General features: G+C 39.6%; 1 protein-coding gene across 1 annotated transcript; it reads left to right on the top strand.

Moving 5' to 3' along the window:
• Window positions 1-20,141: 20,141 nt before the first annotated feature.
• On the top strand, window positions 20,142-22,322 carry LOC311104950 (transcription factor LBX2-like; the record flags this gene model as incomplete). Its single annotated transcript, XM_084146939.1, has 2 exons — window positions 20,142-20,466; window positions 21,185-22,322. The coding sequence occupies 2 exons, from the start codon at window positions 20,142-20,144 to the stop codon at window positions 21,646-21,648; spliced, it is 789 nt and encodes a 262-aa protein (XP_084003065.1). The 3' UTR covers window positions 21,649-22,322.
• Window positions 22,323-22,663: the final 341 nt, after the last annotated feature.

The raw sequence follows: 22,663 nt of genomic DNA, 5'->3' as shown, positions 1-22,663 counted from the left end.
ATTTAGCTATCTTGCCATTGACTGCATTGTCATTGTTGCAACGTGAGTATGACAATGAGTCGACGAAAGAGGGAAGCATTGTGGGATGAAATCGAAGAGTTCAACGGACTGAAGTCGTCACTTAGACCATTGTAATGACAATGGAATGTTGACTGTTATTGTAAAGATAAACATTTGGCACTACCCGCTGCCTTATTCCATATATTCTGATTTAATAAAGTTGTCCTCTAATGCTGGGGGATGGAGATGGGCCAGAAGAAGTGGATAGAAAAGCCAAAGCAAAAGGACACGGGCTGAACCTGTCTGCCTCCGGGGTGATAAAGCAGAGGTTCTCACGGAGCAGCATGTAACTTAAAGAGCATGTATTTATCTCAAAGCCTGCTTAGATAGCGCTGCCAATGTGCAATGAGGTAATTCCCTTGGCGCGCGGTTGATTGATACATACTGGCTGCAGCTCTAAATGGAGGCCCACTGGACTGGTGGGGATGCGCGGGGTGAAAAATAAAAGTTTCCACAGATAGAGACATCCAAATGTGAGCGGGACCCAGCGTGGGGTTCATACCGCGGGCCCATACACTGCATACCTGTTGGCCAAGGCGTGCTGCACGCTCTTAAGTGTCAGACTCCCTACAGTCAGTTTTGATGTTTCCAAAACCAGCTTTGAAGGGTTGATGTGTGCATGTGTCTGTGTGTGTGTGTGTAGTCAGGGTATGATTATGGATGTCTACTCCATCTTCTGCAATGGTTCTGTTCCATATCAGGGGCAAGGGGAAGGGAAGGCCGAACGCTGTGATTGGAAGAGTAAGTGTCTCACAGATGGAGTCAGGGAAGCATGCTGAGATGAGCTCAATGGGGGCCCCAACCTCTACTTTCCTTTCACTTTTATCTATGATTATACACTGTATTCATGTGTTTTTGTATTGGTATGCTTCTCTGAACTGCTCAGCCTCCATCGTAAGCTAATAACTTGTAAGAAATATCTAAATTGGCACAAATTCAATATTGTTTCACTGTACATTAAAACTGGTTAATACGATCTCACATTATTCACATCGAAATATTGACAGGATCAAGATGAATTAGTAGTTTTTTTCCAACAACATTATTCGAAAGCAAATGCTTACTTACACGGTAAATATAAAGATTTTTAAAGCCTTGCAGCACTATCCCATGTGTTGGCCAGACATTGATTATTAAACCGTTAAGCTTACCATATTCTTCCCAGTCGAAATAGTTTGTGCACATATGATGACATTTTGTAGGAGTTTGTTGTCATTCAACAAGAGACGACTAGTTTTCAGGCAAATATTTTCACTTGAGAAATACTGTACCAAACTTCTTAGTTAGATGTAAAATTGACATGTAAAAAGACCTCCTCGGCAAAAACGTCAAAATGAATTACAGATTTCTTGATTTATCTTTGATTCATTCTGACTATTTTGCGGAAGTGTATACTAGCTATGTTGTTGCTACGGCGTCTCAAGATGGACAAGCCTGTCTTTTAAGGGAGAATGCGAGCACAGACGTTCACTTCGCCTAGCCGAGTTCTGCTAGGAGCCTATGTACAGTATACGGACACATTTACTGTTGTGTCCAGTGATGTGCAGTCAGGGTATGGAGGGTAGGCAGGGCTTACCCTGTTATAATAAAAAATAAATAAAAAAAACTATTAAGAAAAGTCAGATAATAATTATCAATGATTCTGGTGGTTTTTGTGCTCAAAATCTCAGAATTAGCTAAAAATGAAAGGTGCCAGGGTACTCATTACTTCCTTTCCAACCATTCAAGTCATTGATGCCGCCGCCGTTCCTGAGTCCAGTCACTGTCGACAGGTGTTTTGCCTAGCTTGAAGTAGCTACATTTGTTACATTAAGCCGATTTCATATTTTGCGCATGCGTATTGCCTAAACATGTTGTGTGGATATTGCCTGGGGTAAGTTGTGCACATTTTGGCATGTCTACCTAATTTGGCACTCACATCCCTTGAACTGAATAAAGCTAGCTACCTAGCTAAAACAACCTGACAAATGGACACAATTGCACCTATAAAAAAACTCCAAACTAATAGGTAGCGGAGAGTACAAAATAAAAGTGCAGGATCATGATGGATTTGGAAAACCTTTGTCTAACCCTCCCAGAGTTTTGCCGTAGGGACATATATACGCGTGTCACAGTCTGACACGGCATCAATAAGCTGTCATGTTAAAGCTTAAATAATTTCCAAGTTCCAATACACAAGCTGAAGTATTGAGTAGGCCCTGGGCTTCTGTGATCAATGAGTCATCCTGAGAGACACCTCCATTAATGGGCCCTGATTTCCTGAATCTAGACAAATCTGTGTTTTTTTTTTACAGTATACTGCAGTTCTGACTTTGTAGTATCCCTTGAAAGTAAATCGCCTTTCAGTTATGCAATTGTTATGGCGCAGTGCTGACACAATAGTTTGGCAAATACTAATACATTTCAAACCTGCCTGAATGAAATATTTGGCACAGTCAGGAAGAATGGAGAATAGTGACTAATTCAGAGAACAAAAATACCAATTACATTGGTGTGTCATCAACAGGATAATTTAAGAGCATTTTGACTGTTTTACATAATTTCTTGTGTCCAAGGAAAGCTTCACTTACAAGTGCTTTCCCAAGAAAGGTGTGACATTGGTGTGTGCATGCGTGCAAGCGTTCGAGTGTATATATTGAGAACAAGGGAGCAAGTGGACAGGGAGAAGGGCCAGGCAGTCCTTTCACTGCAGCCCCGGCTAGTGAGACAGAACACGAGGGGCGGGAAATTGAGGTGCATTGATCTGTCCTATGCCGTTTCTCACCGAGCTCATGAAATCATTAACCCTGCTGACACGGACACAGGAAGCAACAACAGAGTATCTTTCAGAGGTTAATTAAAAATAAAACCACAAGGGGCTAGGGCGGGGGCGTCACACACCAGGGACAAGCACACAGACTTCCAAATGAGCACTAGTGTTGGCCCATGCAGAGAGTTGCGTGCCTGTGGTTAGCATAGCACTACTCTTACCAAGAGGAGGATGCACCATAGGAGAGATGGAGGTGTCTACCAGAAATGTAGGATGTTCACTAAGCCGTAATACGAAAATGTTAATCCTGTTTATGTCTTCTTCCGCAGATGTGAAAGAAAAGTTCATTGAGTTATTCATAGAAAAAGTGATTTTCTGCTACTTTTAGGCTTAAAAATAAATTATTAACTATAGACGATGAAGATATTGGATTTACAGCACATCTCTCTCTGTCGTTTTATACCTAACCAATGCTTTGGTTGTGGTCTATATTACAGTATGACTTTAACTCAGGAGAAATGATGATGAATGAGATTTTTTTTAAAGCTCTTTTTTTTATGCAGTCAAAACGTCAATATCAGTCTTTGCGATTTAGATTTATGAGCCATCATCTGAATGATACCTAAAAGTCTTCTAGCAATAAGAACAATGTAATTTGTTCTGTGATTTAAAGGGATGAATCAAAGCAAATGGAACTTTCTGGAACCTTATCATTGGAGCTCTTTGCCATACCTCTTTGACTCATACATTTTTTATACATCCGTTATTGAACATGCTGATTACGTCCTCTGAAAGACATTTAAAACCCCAAAGTTTCTTAATAAGCAGTAATGTGTACGACCGAGACGTCATTTACGAAGGCACTGATTCGATTGCTTCAACGCACTAGCGTAAGTCGTTTTATTAGTTTGCTACTGTTTGTACAGCGTAAACAGGTTACGTGTTTGCAGTACTCTGAAAATGTGACATGGCTCTCCTTTATTGTCCTCTATTGAGTAGCTTTATTACTTTCTCTGGTCCTGGGTTACAGGGGAAATTATGCTCCCCTGTCAGTTTTCTGCAGTGCTGCACAGCCCTAAACTAGCAGGCCTCACTGTAATTACCGCTAGTCTGCTGACTCAGGCCACACACAGGCACTCACACAAAAGTGCATGCTCACCCTCACACACAAACACACATCACACACATTATGCGCATGCAAACCCATACACACACACACACACATATACAGTGGGGTCCAAAATTATTTAAACCCTTTATAAAGATGAACAAAAATGACTTTATAAAATGAATAATTAAAATACTGAGCTATATGTGACCGACCGCCTTGATTCGGTCTTATGTAGCAAAATTTGAAATGGTGTTTTTTACATTGGATAAAAGTAGAGACTCAGAGCTAGAAATTGATATATCATACACTGCAGTTGAGGAACAATGGGAAAGTAATTCTGCTTTGAAGGTTAATAAACTTGTAACCCCACTTTTGAGAAAATGGCCCACAAATGTTTTGGTACACCTACTGGAGAGCTCTTCTTTGTCTACATCCATTCAGCATCGTTCACACCCTCTTAAGTCTTAGCCCCATCCATCTCTTTAAGGATTCACATGTGAGGTCATGTGGTAAACACACGCTATATCAAATAAAATCTAAGTTTATTTGTCACATGCACAGGATACAGAAGGTGTAAACAGTACAGTGAAGTGATTACTTGCATAGTAGCAATATCAAAAACAGAAATTTTATAAATATTTTATCATTATTAGATGATGCTTACCCGGCACACTTGTCTAAATTGATTGGTCATGTGAAGGAAATGCAGTAACCACCCCCCAGCCACATCTGGCTAAGTGGATGGGTCACTACTGTCTAGACATGTACACATGTTCATGAAATACAATAGATGGCTGTAATCACCCCCAGACACACCTGGCTAATTTGAAGGGTCATGTAATCATCTGGCTGAAGTGGAGTCTTTTGTTTAGACATTTAGCTAGCTACAGTCCCAGTCAAAAGTTTGGACACACCTACTCATTCAAGGGTTTTTCTTTATTTTTACTATTTTCTACATTGTATAATAATAGTGAAGACATCAAAACTATGAAATAACACATATGGAACCATGTAGTAACCAAAAAAGTGTTATACATATCAAAATATTTAGATTCTTCAAAGTAGCCACCCTTTGCCTTGATGACAGCTTTGCACACTCTTGGCATTCTCTCAACCAGCTCCATGAGGAATGCTTTTCGAACAGTCTTGAAGGAGTTCCCACATATGCTGACCACTTGTTGCCTACTTTTCCTTCACTCTGCGGTCCAACTCATCCCAAACCATCTCAAATGGGTTGAGGTCAGGTGATTGTGGAGGCCAGGTCATCTGATGCAGCACTCCATCACTCTCCTTCTTGGTAAAATATCCCTTAGACAGCCTGGAGGTGTGTTGGGCCATTGTCCTGTTGAAAAACAAATGATAGTCCCACTAAGCGCAAACCAGATGGGATGGCGTATCGCTGCAGAATGCTGTGGTAGCCATGCTGGTTAAGTGTGCCTTGAATTCTACATAAATCACAGACAGTGTCACCAGCAAAGCACCCCCCACATCAAATCAAATCAAATGTTATTTGCCTCATGCGCCGTATACAACAGGTGTAGACATTACTGTGAAATGCTTACTTACAGCCCTTAACAAACAATGCATTTATTTTTTAATAAAAAAGTAAAATAAAACAACAACAACAAAAAAGTGTTGAGAAAAAAAGAGCAGAAGTCAAATAAAATAACAGTAGGGAGGCTATATACAGGGGGGTACCGGTGCAGAGTCAATGTGCGGGGGCACCAGCTAGTTGAGGTAGTTGAGGTAATATGTACATGTGGGTAGAGTTAAAGTGACTATGCATAAATAATTAACAGAGTAGCAGCAGCGTAAAAATATGGGGTGGGGGTGGGGGGCAGTGCAAATAGTCCGGGTAGCCATGATTAGCTGTTCAGGAGTCTTATGGTTTGGGGGTAGAAGCTGTTGAGAAGCCTTTTGGACCTAGACTTGGCGCTCCGGTACCGCTTGCTGTGCGGTAGCAGAGAGAACAGTCTATGACTAGGGTGGCTGGGGTCTTTGACAATTTTGAGGGCCTTCCTCTGACACCGCCTGGTATAGAGGTCCTGGATGGCAGGAAGCTTGGCCCCAGTGATGTACTGGGCCGCACGCACTACCCTCTGTAGTGCCTTGCAGTCGGAGGCCGAGCAGTTGCCATATCACACCTACTCCACCATGCTTCACGGTGGGAACCACACATGCAGAGATCATCCGTTCACCTACTCCGTGTCTCACAAAGACACGCCGGTTGGAACCAGAAATCTCAAATTTGGACTCATCAGTCCAAAGGACAGATTTCCATCGGTCTAATGTCCATTGCTCGTGTTTCTTGGCACAAGCAAGTCTTGTCTTCTTATTGGTGTCCTTTAGTAGTGGTTTCTTTGCAGCAATTCAACCATGAAGGCCTGATTCACGCAGTCTCCTCTGAACAGTTGATGTTGAGATGTGTCTATTACTTGAACTCTGTGAAGCATTTATTTGGGCTGCAATTTCTGACGTGCAGTTAACTCTAAGGAACTTATGCTCTGCAGCAGAGGTAACTCTGGGTCTTCCTTTCCTGTGGCGGTCCTCATGAGAGCCAGTTTCATCATAGCACTTGATGGTTTTTGCAACTGCACTTGAAAAAACTTTCAAAGTTCTTGACATTTTACAGATTGACTGACCTTTGTGTCTTAAAGTAATGATGGACTGTCATTTCTCTTTGCTTATTTGAGCTGTTCTTGCCATAATATGGACTAGGTCTTTTACCAAATAGGGCTATCTTCTGTATACCAACCCTACCTTGTCACAACACAACTGATTTGCTCAAACACTTTAAGAAGGAAAGCAATTCCACAAATTAACTTTTAACAAGGCACACCTGTTAATTGAAATGTTAGCTAGCTAACACTAGGCTACAACTAGCAATGCAAATGGATTTCTGATTCAAATAATATTACTACGCAGATCATACACGCAATGTTAGCTAGCGAGCCAGCAAGCTAATGTTTGCTATCTAACTAACAGTACGCTTTAACTTGAAATAAAAACAACTTTCTGACAAAATTAGAAACGTATATCTGAAAATGTTGCTAGACTCTTACCTGTATACATGGATGAACGCTTCACGGCAGACTGGAACCATTTAACTCTGTTTTGTTTGTAGCTACATCTTATTTGGCCAGCGTTGTGTCAAGTCACTCCGGTTCACACTGACCGTGGCGTGTGCAGAAAGTAGTCCATCACTATTTCCAACTGATAATGCCTGCTACATTCAGGGCATCAATGTTGTTGAGAAAAGTAGCAAAACTTTTGTAGTTCTCGATGGCTAATGTTATATCTTTCAAAAACGGCGTGGTAGAAAAGACTGTCAACACATACTGAACAGCTCACGTTATAGACAGAAGCATGCTACATGGCAGACCAATCAAAACTCATCTCCCGGAATGTCCAGCCTATCCATTATGTCAGCCAATCATGGCTAGTGGGAAGGTTCCTGTCTTTTTCCGTGGCTAAACCAACTAGGCTCGTAATTTAACAATTGTATTTGTATATATGGATGGAATACAAGTTTGTTATTAAGGCATATGAAAGTTCACATGTTCCAGAAGGCATTCCTGCCAAAACACGCATTTTGATAAAACATTTATGTTTACGTTCAAATGCCGCTCCTGTGAAGTACTGATGTTTTTACATATGCCTAGTTTCCTGAAATGAGTCACATATTGTATGTAAAAAAAATAATGGTGGGAAATAGATAATTTTATACTAATACAATTGCTCAGAGAAAGAGATTTTGTTTAGCAAGTAATATATTTTTTCTCTCAAAAAGGTCAAAATTATTGACACCCCTGTTTTCAATACCTTTCAGTACCTCATCTTGCGAGGGTAACGGCAGTGAGCCTTTTAAAAAATGTTTTATGACAAAGGAGAACACATTGAGAGGGATCTTAGATCATTCCTCCATACAGAATCTTTTCAGATCCTTGATATCCTTCGTCTGCGCTTATGGTGAGCTCTATTTTCATGTCATCTGACCATAACACTGCTCCAGTCCAAGTGCCAATGCCGTTTATGAAACTCCAGGCGGTGCTATGGTCAGATGACATGAAAATAGAGCTCTTTGGCCATGCACACCATTGGTGGGTTTGGTGTCGAAAAACAGAAGCATATGCAGAAAAGTATTCTATAGCAATAAGAGCAATGCAATTTGTTCTGTTATTTAAAGGGGTGAATCAAAGCAAATGAAACTTTCTGGAACGTTATCATTGGGGCTCTTTGCCATACTATTTTTTTATACCTCCGTTATTGAAAATACTGATTACGTCCTCTGAAAGACATTTGAAACCACAAAGTTGTACCTCGTACCTACAGTGAATATGGTAGTGCATCTTTGATGTTATGAGGATATTTTGCTTCCACTGGTCCTGTGGCCCTTGTTAAGGTCAACAGCATCATGAACTTTACAAAGTACCAGGACATTTTAGTCCAAAACCTGGTTGCCTCTGCCAGGAGGCTGACACTTGGCCACAAGTGGATCTTCCATTAAGACAATAACCCCAAGCACACATCAAAATCCATAAAGAAATGGTTAATTGACCACAAAATCTACATTTTGCAATGGCCATCTCAGTCTCCAGACTTGAACCCCATTGAAAACCTGTGGTTTGAATTTAATAGGGCAGTTCATAAGTGCAGACGAAGGATATCATGGATCTGGAAATATTCTGTATGAATGAATGGTCTAACATTCCTCCCAATATGTTCTCCAATTTTAGAAAATATTTTAGAAAAGGGCTCAGTGTCGTTAGGGTAGGGTGCTGGAGTACTGAAAACAGGGGTGCCAATAAGTTTTACCCGTACCTTTTAAATATATTTTTTTAACGTGTTAATCAAAATCTCTTCCTCTGAGCAATTGTATTAGTATAAAATAATATAATTTCCCTTTTTTTTTTGCATACAATATAGCTCAGTATTTGTATTGTTTATTTTATAGTCTTTTTTTGCTCAACTTTATCAAGGGTGCCAATAATTTATTTAGTTTTATTTAACCTTTATTTAACAGAGGACAATCATGATTTACCCCACTGTATATACACACATACACTCACACACACAAAGCTCTGGTTAAACCCTTTGGATAATCTATCCTCCAATACTTACACAAGAACGGAATTATCCTACTAATTAGTTGTTCTAAGAAATGTAACTCCTGTAATAACCAAATAATATATACATCTCATACTGTATTAGTCGGTTAGATACCAGGTCAAATATAAGAGCCAAATGACTATTTTACTATAAGGTTTCACTCTGATGATCCCTCTAGGCTGACTGCCTTGAGGAAATTGCCTTGTGTAAAGATGAAAAACAAATCATTTGAATACATACGCCGCTGCCCTAATGCTCATCTCAGAGTTGTCACTTAGGGCAGGGATAGATGGGGCACATTGTGGCTCTGACAGCACTGCCTTTGTATGTGATGAATGGGACCGTCAGACGCGTTGACAGCTCTGTGTTCAATACATGTGGATACAATACTAGCTGCATCCTTTGACAAGCTGATGGGCTTTTGTCCTGATAATCTACATTGCGTGTATTCTCTCAGCCTCCTTATGGTGAGTGTGGTCACTGACGGGTATATCACAGCCCTTCAGCACAGAGTGTCAAGATTCGGAAGTAAATATGGGCTGTGCTGTAACAGTTTGTGATTTCCGTCCAGAACTCTAAATATTGTTTGACTTAGAAAAATAGGCATGGTGCTTCAGGACTACCACAATGTTTCCCCCTACCTTTACTTTTGCAAGACAAACCAATTGTAGATAAGTTGCTTGCAATTAAAACTTGTCCTGCCTGCAGACTTGGATGCTGCTTTGCTTTCATTGGCACCCTGCATAATAAGTAAAAATTTAGTGGAAACAACTAGGCTTGGCCGCAGACCCAATCATGGATAAGCACCCTTTTAAGCTGTCATGTTTGTAAAAAATGTGTTTCCTTATTTCAACTCAGGAGAATGAAACATTGAGGAAAAGCACACAACTCATGGTGACTAGTGATGGGTTGGCTGCATGCTCACTACTAACCAAATACTAGTTATGAGTGAGGATGAAAGATAATTTAGTATGACACAAGTTGAAAGAAACAATGAGAATAGTATTCATGTTTGGCATAGTAATGATTCTAAATCAAAAATCAATAAAAACTCCAGAGTTGCAAACTAAATAAACATCCATCTTTACAACATTTAGGTAAAGTAATAATGTATGTCTTGTGGTAAAAGTGTAGCCACTACACTTGTAGGTAGTCCTGTGTAGCTCAGTTGGTAGAGCATGGCGCTTGCAACGCAAGGGTTGTGGGTTCGATTCCCACGGGGGGCCAGTATGAAAATGTATGCACTCACTAACTGTAAGTCGCTCTGGATAAGAGCGTCTGCTAAATGACAAAAATGTAAAATGTATATCTAGTGTACATTGGGGAGGGATCCATGACTAGTAATATTAATAAATACTAATATATTGTAGAAATGCTACAATAACCATAAAAACGCAATAATCACGCTCCAAAGAATCCCCTCCAAATACCACAATCCACTCCAGCAGTTCATAATTTGCCATAGCTTTTACTGTAATCCCAAATATTTGAACAAGTATCCTCCTCATTGTTGATTGCTTAACTGCATGGGAATTTACAATCCTCATGTGCACTGTCGTCCTTTTATATTGATCTTTTCTCTCCTCCAAAATAACTTATAGTGTCGAGGAACTTTGAACAAAACAACGTAAGGAGAAAATACCACTGGGTTAGGGAGGGCTGTTAGCGAAACTCATTAGAAACCTAGACTTTCCACAATAACATATTTCTCTGTTTGTTACCTGGAACAGGGCAAAGCTTGGCCTGAAGGCTATTTTGGGCCCAAGGAAAGGTCTCTCGCCTGTGGGAAGACATGCACAGCGTCTTCCGAGGAATCATTTCTTATGATTTGGATTGAGTGTGAGCCTATTTTTAATATTTATGATCCCCAGCGACAGAGTAAGTTATGGGGGAGCTTGGGCCAAGACCTTGCTCAGTATTTTCACTCCCTTGTTATTTATGTTGCCCAACATCTTTTTTCCCATCTCTTTCTTTCCTGGTCTTCCTGTCCATTTTAGATGGAGCCTGAGTAGAATAAATGACAAAAGGGGAGTTTGTGCATGTTCAAAAATGAGAAGCAAACATTGATGTGAAAGCCAGTTAGTCTTGTATGTGATGTACAGTATAAGTAGGCTGGAATTAAATCAAAACTGCCATAGAAGTGTTTATGCAGTGGCATTGTTAACATAACTTCATACACATGCCTCTTATTTTGAAAACTGGAAGCATCAATCTGCCATTTTTGCAGAATCCAAAACTATTCTACCTTGTGCTTCTGTACTGGGGTTAAACCAGTGTTGTTATTACTAGGTAATTTCCAGTAATGAATATATGTCTGTTTCTTGTTTGCACATATGAAGATAACACCCCCATTGACTTCCCAGTGGCTCATAGCGCATTTTCTCTTAGCTTGACATGGTGTTTAAAGGCTCTAGCTGCCTGTTTTTCACTTATGTTGATGCATCACTCTAGGTGGCCTATTAGCCCTCTGGTGTCCTGTGTTGCATTAGGCCTGGGCAGGTAGGCTGCAGAGTAACCCTTTGTTTTGGATGAAGACACTTAGTAGTGCTCACTCTCGCAGGGTTAAAAATGTTTCACTGGGGAGAGCATCTCTCTCCATGATGACTTACTTCCCGGCATTGAATGTGTTTTTTTGTCTTTCTTTCAGAGAGCTAGCCTAAACCCAAAACCAGGAGGTATTACAATTTTGGCTCACTCAAATTGCATGGGATGGGATACTTTGAACAGCCGGACTAATGTCTTACATTGACCTTTGACCTCTTTTAGCATTGCTAGTTGTCATTTTTATTGACCAATCTCATATGATCCGTATGTTTATCAAGATGAGTTTATTGACATAATTTCAGGTTATAAATGGCACTGTTTATGCTTATATGGTAATAATGCTTGTGGAATAGTATACTGTGCTTAATATTTGGACCACAGTAGTGTGCGTGCACGTTCACACACAAGTCTATGAGATACGTCTTGGGAAAGTTCAAGTCTCAACGCTGGATATGTACTTATCCTAAATATTGTTTGACCTTCCCAGTGCCTGGCCATTACTCTCCTCCGAGTCCTTCCCGCAGATGGAATTTTCGTTGCATTAATCCCCCAGATCAGGTGGGTTTTGTCAAAGTGTTAAACTTAAATATTTTGGGTCATTTATCTTTACGGCCAAACCGGGGTCTGTCAGCGGCCAGACAAGCTATTTCCTCATTTGGTTTGGGAGCAAAGTGGCGCAGGAGAAAGCCGGGAGACGGCAGGGGCTGCTCATGGCTTAATGAAATCCTGATGTGAGGAGGGGGAGAGCTGCTTCAGGTCGTGGCGCCAAACCATCTCAAGAAACTATACCTCTCCGGAGAGGTGGCTTCAGTTATTCATTTTCTCTCTCTCCGTTTTCGAGAACTACGACACTCTGCTCATAAAATGTTGCACCGATGCGCCCTCATTACCTCAAAATGTGCATTGGGACCCACTAGGTGCCCAAGTGGCCGTGGATAGAATTGCAAGTGATTAATTTGACTCCCATGGTAGAGTGTAGCCTACTCACGGAAGCATTCATTTTGCTTGATTTTTGTTACACACATTGTTGTTTGGTGTTGTCTATGTAGTGTGTATTAGTATAGTCATGGAATGATGGAAGCTTTTCATGTGGGCTTTCATTCAAATGTTTGTATTGAGTGACTTTCTGGCTTCTTGTTTTAAGAGTGACTTTCTGGCTGTTTAGTTGTATTCATAGTTCCATGAATCTTACATCTCTAAGTAGTAATACTACACAGTACAATTCATTATCACAACCAGCTTCAACATTTCCCTGTCCTTCTATTTTGTTTTCTTTGCACAAATACAAATGTTTTTTTGTTTTTTTACATGAATAATGACTTCTAACAGCTACAAATTAATAGAGTATATTTAGTATGTGATGTTATTCTTGAGGGTGTGTATGTTCAATATTACTTTGTCAAGACTATTTGAGTCAGCCAAACCATTTCCATTAACAACTTTGGGTTTTGGGCTCATATCCCAAACTTGAATCCTAACCATAAACCTTCAAATTCTTGAAAATGTAGGGTTTCGACAAAACAGTAAAACCTCAATATCGTTATTTTTACTAAACGTCATTATGTAACCCTTTGTCCATGAGATCAGGTAGTCTTTATTTTAGCATGTTGGGGTCAACTGATCAATCTGAACTCTTTGAGTAATGAGTCTGCTCCTGTGCTGAGGTTGTGAGCATTGCTCAGTGTATTCATAAAGCTTTCTAGTGTGAAATAGGCACATAACACACTGCACAGTGGCACATCTACTGCATCTTTAATATGTTTCCATTTTACATTTAAGTCCCTCTTATCCAGAGCAACTGACAATCAGTGCAGTCAACATGGGGTTAATAACATCCAATTTGTTAATGACATTGATACACAGCTTTATCGCCAGTGAATATAATAATTAATGATGAACTCCAAAGATCACTCTGTCATGAGAGTTTTTTCATTGAACCTAGTTCAGTATATTAATGTTTTTATTTATTTATCCTTTCAAGTGCTGTGCATCAATTGAAAATTATCATTATAGACAACAACATGCAGAATAGTTGTGTACGTTATCCATACAGTATATGCATTGTTGATATTGCTTTCCAAGAGCAATACTGTAAGTGAAAAAACAAAACCCTGAAAATGGAATCAGACTGTGGTTGTTCACCACACATTTTACCAATAATAAGAGGCTTTGGCTCAACCGCCCCATATTTTCTCATCAGTCGGCATCCATTTTGGGTGACAGTATGGTTCCTCCCTTTGATCTGTCCCACTTCTCTTTGTCTGTATGGGTCTACTGGTGCCATGCTCAAAGGCAAACATCCATCGTGTGTGTGTGTGTGTGTGTGTGTGTGTGTGTGTGTGTGTGTGTGTGTGTGTGTGTGTGTGTGTGTGTGTGTGTGTGTGTGTGTGTGTGTGTGTGTGTGTGTGTGTGTGTGTGTGTGTGTGTGTGTGTGTGTGTGTTGTGTGTGTGTGATTGATTGAAAAACAAAGTAATCTGAAATTGTGAGGACCATATGTTACAGTGCACAGTGAATACTGAATAGGGTCAATGTCCATACTCCACTTTAGATTTCAGTTATTCCAAATGTAGTTAATCGATAAAGAAAAACATTCTACTACAATTGGACATCAAATTCAGACCATCTTCTGGAACTCACAGGTGTCCGAATATCAGGAAGAAAGGAACCATAGTATAAGCTATGAATGTATTCAACATTTAAACAAAAAGTATAATAACTGATGTAATGTCGTTATAATATAATAATAATAATAATAATAATAATAATAATAATAATAATAATAACAATAGTCTAGGCCTATACTCAACTATTTACAAAATAATGGTTAATACATTTTAAAGTGTTAGGGGTTAGTACATTTAGCTCACTCTTCTCTATTAGTCTTGTTTGACATTACATTTCGCTTAAAGGTGCTTAAATTGTTTCTGATCATTAGAGGCTAATGAAGCCTATTATTGGCCATTATTGCCCACGATGCAGAAACATGTAGTAATGCGCTGTAATCCTCGTTTAGACCTTCTGGCCGGGCGCTTGGCCGCCTACATCCTTCTTTATGAGCTTAAAATGGACCCCAATGGAGCATTAGTGTCGAACAACACCGCTCCTGGGGGGTTTCAAGCTCTGACCCGCAAGAGAAAATGAACTGTGCAGAGGTGATAGGGTGCGAAGCCGTTTTGTCCTGCGCGTTTGGGGCTCCGCGGTACCCTGTTGGGAATCAAAACATTTGTCAACCCAGTGGCGGACGGGAGAAAAAACAACAGGTACTGAACACGGTGGAATATTACACTGTCTAATGCAATGCGGCATGTAAAAGCCTTAGCACCTTAAGGCCGACGTGTAGGCTAGGCTACGATTGCTGTTGTGTTAGTGATGCTTGAGAGAGGGGCTTGAATCCGGCGTTAATGTTCTTCACTCCATCCATACATGCGTCAAAGCCACTCACACACGCCTACAGAGAGAATGGACGAAGAATGTCTTGTCTCCAAGATTGCGCATGCACGTAGCCTGTCATGTACGCGCGCACACACAAGCCTCCACTTTCTCACCCCCGTTTTCACACACACACCACAGGGGATCATTTATGTGCTCACTCACTTTCTCTCCTATTCAGAGGTGAGGAAGTACGATTATGATGTGTGGTGTACTAGGCTACCCTTGATTATTGTTAGAACGCACGAGCAACTCAAAGCTTAGGCTACATTTACCCAGACGATTGACTGTATTGTTTTCTTGAAAAGGCAGTGTTGCTTGAAATGATCGCTTCGTTCACTAAAGCTCGTGTAACGTATTTCTGGCAGTGGAGAGAAAAGAGGGGAAGTCAATAACGATGTTAGATTACATTGCAAAATAAGATTAATTTATACTACCGTTTTGAGGGAAATCGGCTGCAATTATGCAATTTGCGTTCTTCTCAAGTTTGTCAAGGATTGTCGTAATCGTGATTCCAGTAGTGACAGAATGTTGTGAATGACTGTACTATTAGTAGTAGGCCTACCATTATTTTTCATGTTGATAATAATAATAATAATCATCATCATCATCATCATCATCATCATTTTAATATATTTACAGTTTACATTTGACAATTTACAATATTGGTAATGAATTGTTATGCCTATAAAATCATGATTGAATGGGGAGATGAAATCCCACAATATCCTGACGATTATTTCGTCTTTATTGTTGCTTTATTGTTTTCTGATGCTAACTCAGCAAGCCCTCTCTATTTCCCTATAAGCATTTATCACCCTCACGTGTAACCTTCTATATAGCTTCCACTTTAATGTGCGTTCCTGTATCATGTTATATTTAAGTTGATAGTACAGCTGTTTTGTTTTGCAACAGGAGTCAGTAAAGAACATGGAAAGACAGTGACGAATAAACCTAACACGCCTAGCTACCTGAATGATATCAAAATGTGTCACTCAACAGTTGTATTGCATTGGGTGACGCAAGTTTCACTATTTTGTAAAGCCAAATGATATTGGTGATGAGATATAAGTCTCAAAGAATTTGTTTGAAAGCATGGACAGAGACCAACAGAGAGAACATTTAAATGACCAAATCAATGCACCTGCATCATTTCTACTTATCTTACGATTTGATGGAACAAGGCCTATGTTTCTCCAGTTCAAGTTTATTGAACGTACCAGGTCAGGGTACTTTATCATTTCTCGAGCATCTGTAAATCATCACCAAAAAACCCTGCAGTGCAGCCTAAAGAATCAGAAAATCAACATTCAAAACCAACTGTTTATGTCTGCAGTTATTCCAAAGTTCAGCTGGCGATGATATTTTGATAGTTTGAGTACGGCTTTCCAATAGCCAGCCCCAACAAATCTTCACGGCCCTACAAGGGAAAATGAGTGGCCATGAGCAGCAATATGTGACGTATTGGGGACCAGCTCCGGTGAAGGAGAATGACGAGATCGAGCTATGGCGAATATAAAACGCAACTCCCCTAAGAGTTGATGATTGATGATGTCAGGTGTTCTGTTTCTAATTAACGGTACAATTAAGTAAAAGAAAACCTTTCGAATTAGCACTGCTCTGGTTGACACCGTAAAGATCATTGGACACATGTTTGGAAAAAAGATATCGGTGGACTTATCTTTAGAACTATTAATGCTTGCTGCATTTGAGGGAAATATAACACCCCATTCATTCCATCACTACATGGCTCGTTTGCCCTCTGCCGTGTTCTTGCTGGGCGTAGAGTGCAACTGTATCTCTTTCTGAAAGAAGCGTATGATATGAACACACCAACGTTACATTATTACTTTTTCCTGCATAGGCCCACACTCTGAGTTGCACCAAGTCTGTTGGTACAAAATAAATATTTTAATCGAGACAACATAGCCTAATAGTTGACACCTCGATAAGCATGGTTGGGTTGGTTCGTTTCCATTTCCAAGTTCTCCTGTAAATGTAAGCATATTTAATGTTATACTGTAATTGTAAAAGATTAGCAAACATTATTGTCCACGTCGAGTTACAATATCATAGCAAACTCGTTGTTTGGGAGACATCTCTGCAACCAAATAGAACATGTTAAAATAGTTGATCAGCAACAAGACATTGGTTTATAGTTATCAGGCTGTATATTTTTTGTTGTTGAAGAAATTCGATGGATGGCCTAAGCCTAGGTCTATGTAGGCTTAACTGAGAAGGATTTGAGCTCGGCTATATCCTACAAATCATGAGATGAAGCAACACATTGTTAGTGTGATAGACCTACTAATGATGTTTTTTTGAAAGAGGAAAATGAACATTTTACGAAGGCCTGATCGACTCATCTATCTGGGGAAGTCTACCTCATGGTATGTGTAGCTAAAACCACTCTGCAATTGTATGTTGGTTGGATTCAATTGAGCCCTTCAAATAAATGATCCCTCGTTCAATAGGAAAACATCCCTATTAATATTGCTGAATAACACCCAAGACCGCGGGTCTCCATCTAAGCTAATAGAATCTCGTGCTGTTTTATAACTCTAATGCTATTTGGCCTGGTTTCGTAACTACACGAATGTCACCATATGGTGTTCTTGGCACAAACAATACGGTGTTTTTCTGCAAAGGCTCGATTCACTGTTAATGGTTCATGTAAGAAATGTATTTATCATTTCAATCGATTATTTAAAAAACAATTAAATAACAGCGACATTGGACATTATCAATATACTTCGGGTTTGAAATAGTTAATAATTGATTTTGTTGACACGCGCGGTGAGGGATGTGGGAAGTTCAGAATTGCCACCTCTGATTTATAAATCTGTCTATCACGCTGCAGAGAGCACGGTGTTAAGGTGCTGACTAAAATACTTTAGAAATAATCCTCCAACAGTTTGTAAACATGCCAGTGGAATTTATTTTTATTAGAAAAAATAATTGTGAAAAGCATTGTATATTCATATGGGGATATTGTCCTATTTCATGCAGAATGTGTCCCTTTTTGGAATTAATAGGCTACAATTATACATGTTAGGATAGCCTATGTGTGCGCCATAAACAATGAAATAGATCTGGTTTAATAAAAATATAATACACATTTTCTCAATATATTATATTTGAATAAACGAAAATTCAAATAACATTTCGCTATAGGCCTATGCATGCAGATACAATTCCTGTCGAAAACACATTACTTATTTGTAATTTCAATAGGCTATTATTGAAACCATTAGCATGCAAAATCGTCATACTTCAGATGAACAGTATAGGCGATAGGCTGCATAAAGCAATATTCGAAGATTATCGTTAAACCTATTTGAAAAATATTTAACGAACTATTAATGCATGCATATTCTAGGCCTACCATACTTGTTAGTGTAAAATTCAGAAGTCATTCTGCTCAATGGATAAACAAAACACAACCTACCTGCTCCTCGTTGCTGTCGAACTTACCCCTTTTTCATTCTATGATCTACCCTCTTACATGGTATAGCCCTTGCATCATAACGATGGGGAGAGAATGGGAGCGTGACAACTCTTCTGTGTCCCGTCTCTTTACCTGCGAGCTCAACAGATCACATAAAGTATTGTCACGGCTTCATATTTATCTGCATGCTATTCTATGACATTTTATGGAGCATTATAGTGTAATTCAACACTGTCCTAAAATGCACTATTTCCCTCCTAATCATTCCCAGGTTGTCTCGTTGGCTTCCTATACGGCTAGAATAGATAATAGTACAGCTAATTGTTTAGTTTTTTTAAATCACCGATAACTGATGGGCAGAAAAGGGATAAAGGTTTCAAGGTTTTTCTTGAAGCCGTTCCTCTCCCAAACGATCCAAAACGTGTAAAGCCTATAAACTCACGACAGGAAGGATAACACATGTCTATGCTTTGTGCTTGAAACTTAAATGGGCATGCTAACATGGAATGTTAATGATAATGTAGGCTTACTTTTGTACAGTTCTAGAAAACTGTTGTTAATAATATATATATATATATATATATATATATATATATATATATATATATATATATATATATATACCTATCATAATAGACAATGCACTCAAAACATATAATAATAATAATAACAATAATAATAATACATTAGTAGCCTAATAATAATGCACATTTGACACATCGCAAAATGGCATATTACTGTATTTGGGTTAGGCCTACATACTATGTTGCTTAATTTTCTGCAGGGGGAATTTCTAAATTAGGCTAATTGTGCAGTTAGCAGAGTTTGATGTACCCTGATCAAGCTTTTGGGGTTACTCGCACGTACATTATACACCTAACCCTTTGGTCTCCGAATCATAAGTGCTTTCAAATCTCGTATAATGTTTTTATGATTAAGCTACAAATGGTGGCAATACTGAAACTTTTTTAATGGCTCAATTAGACATACTGTGTACTATAATAATAATAATAATAATAATAATAATAATAATAATAATAATAATAATAAAAATAAAAACTTTACCATTATACACAAGAATGGTTGTGGCATTGTTTAATGAGCATCAACTCCCTTTCCAGAGAAATACACCGGGAACATGTTGCCTGTGTGAAGGGGGGCGGCAGGCGCATAAACATTTCAAGCCATCCCTCTCCTCAAACATCTCCAACACTGAGGCGAAACTCCTCCTATTCCCGCGTCCAATTAATTATTATGGTCTGGCCCTTTAAGACGCAGCAGTGGGTCAGCGAGTAGTGTAGAGTTCCTCTAATTGAACTTCGCCCAATCAACAATAACTCGTTAGCAGTTGCTTGCTTTTTCTTGTTCCTTGAGACAGTTTATTCCTTGCAGGAATTGCCCCCAGCCACTACCCGTTACACTTTCTAAAGATCTTCATGGAACTTCGCAGAGGAACAGTCTCTCTCTGGAAGGGAATACAATTCGGTTGCCTGTGAAACTGCAGCCTACGCCCGAAGCATGGTTATTTTGGAGAAAACATTTCAGACAAGTGAAGTTGCAAGATTCGACTGAAAGTGATTAAAAGTGGGTTGTGAAGAAGACGCGAATTTAAGGAAACACTCGTGGACCTTTAAACAAGCATTTGAATGAAATAGTCAGCCTTTGTCAGCAGTAATTCCTTTGGACTGCGATGACCTCCAGTAAAGACATGAAGGCAGGCTCCGTGTTGCAGTCCAGCGGCGAGGAGAGGAGACAGGGTCCCTTGGACCAGCTTCCACCCCCGGCCAACTCCAACAAGCCACTGACGCCGTTCAGTATTGAGGATATTCTAAACAAACCCTCGGTGAAGAAGTCAGTTGCTAATCTCTGTCCACCGAGAGTTATTGAAAAAGTGTCCGGCTCAAATGCAGCAAGGAACGGTATTACCACTCCCTCTTCGCCGTTATGTGCTCTGGAGGAACTAGCCAGCAAAACATTTAAAGGTCTGGAAGTCAGCGTTATACAAGCAGCTGAAGGTAAGGATTTCAATATTGACATAACGTTTTAATATTTACATGTACAGATTCAGTGAGTGATTGTATTACCCAAGTATGCATAATCCCCAAAATAGCTATGGTTGATAGCCTATTGGTTGTGTGAATTGTTGTCAAACTGAGTGTTTTTTTAAAAAAAGCATTCCAATACGCGGTATCAAGCTCTTGCCAAGCCTAAATTCCCCAAACAATCATGTCTGTGCGATGTAATCTATCCTTGGCTATTATTTCAGCGTTTGAGTTGATTAGTTAGATACTAAACACCAGTATAAGGAAACCTGCAATTTATTGGGGTGGCAAAGGAGGCCTCTAATCCGACATTTTCTGTTGTGCTTCCTGGTGTATCATTAAATTAAGTTGCAACATTTTATAGGCTGTTTGATTTAGTAGAATTCTATTTATTTAGATCCTGATATTGACAGCTATGTTATTCCTAATGATGCATGGGCAATGTAAAACATAAATATGTGATTAATTTCATATGGCTATGGAATGTTGCCCACAAGTTATTACCAAACCATACCCATCACCACAATTGGCCATAAACAAAAATAGTTTGCATCTGCTTTGCATCTGTAGCCCTATTAAAAAAACAAAACCTCAATAACAAAGCTGCTAATCATGGCACACTTGAGGACACTTGTAGACATGTTGTTCTGATATTGTTTTGGATAGTGACTGTATTTTCGTTTCCCTAAAGGTCGTGAGCATGTGAACGCCTTTGGACAGAGGCAGACCTCAAAAAAGAGGAGAAAGTCCCGGACAGCTTTCACCAACCATCAGATATATGAACTCGAGAAGCGCTTTTTGTACCAGAAATACCTGTCTCCGGCCGACCGAGACCAGATAGCTCAGCAACTGGGGCTAACCAACGCTCAGGTCATCACCTGGTTTCAGAACAGACGGGCCAAGCTCAAGAGAGACTTGGAAGAGATGAAAGCGGATGTGGAGTCGCTCAAGAAAATACCACCACAAACCCTGCAAAAGCTAGTCACCATGGAAGAAGACATTGACGACCCGCAAGGAAGCTCTGGGGCGATTTCCCCTAGCATCTCCCCGTCGTCACAAGGACACCGAGCATTTCCACAGTCCCCCTCTTCATCCAGAGATCAAACCACGGACGAATTCTCAGAGGAGGACGAAGAGATTGAGGTGGACGATTGACAGTATGCCCATGTTTTAAGAAAGGGCATTTAAAAAAAACTTTTGCACGGATATTGTCGACGGGAGAAGTGAAACTTAAAAGGGAAGTTTACTTTATCCTCTTCTCCATTTTAATTTATTAATAGGACTGTAAAGCCTTCCCTGTTCCAATTTCACCAAATTATTTCTTTCAATAGGATATGAAAAATACTTAGTGTTTTGGTACAGGATCATGACTGCAAAATGTGTATGTACATTTAACGCTATGGTTGTTGTTGTTGTTTTTTTTTTTTGGGGGGGGGGGGGGGGGTTGTGCAATTGTTTTAAACTATTCATCCACATTCAGCTGCTAAAGGACATATCTACCAAAAACTCGAATGTGCCCAAGGTCAGGCCCACGTTTCCTACAAATTGTTCATAATTGAAAAATACAAAATGGGCTACATTAAAATTGGGGTCTAGGTTATATTTATCCCGATCTTGATGTTGGCTATATTTCATAAACGATTTTAAAAAATGCCAATAGCAGTCATGTAAAAAGCCATTATCAACATCCAGTTGCAGACATATCGCCAAAACTTTTACATGCATAAGTTAGGCTATGTATATAAATTCAATAACGAAACATCATATGCCTAATTTTATTGTACCATTCTATTTAATCAACATTATGTAAATAAAGGGTATGATATTTCATGTTTTCTGCAATTACGTCCATCTGTGTCTCGATGTGCATTGGTTTAACCCACAATTTGTGAGATAATACAATGACAAGGCAACAGTATCCTCTGTAGCTCAATTGGTAGAGCACGGCGCTTGTAACGCCAGGGTAGTGGGTTCGATCCCCGGGACCACCCATACACAAAAATGTATGCACGCATGACTGTAAGTCGCTTTGGATAAAAGCGTCTGCTAAACGGCATATTATTATTATTATGAATATTTATCTAGAACGTAATATTGTTTTCCTTCTGGTAACATCAAAGTATTGGCTAGGCCTAGTATACCTGATTTGGACCTCTGAATATCCTTCTGT

Source organism: Coregonus lavaretus (assembly GCF_964263955.1).
Source record: "Coregonus lavaretus genome assembly, chromosome: 29".
Classification (NCBI taxonomy): Eukaryota; Metazoa; Chordata; class Actinopteri; order Salmoniformes; family Salmonidae; genus Coregonus; species Coregonus lavaretus.
This window is presented reverse-complemented; position numbering and strand designations above follow the sequence as displayed.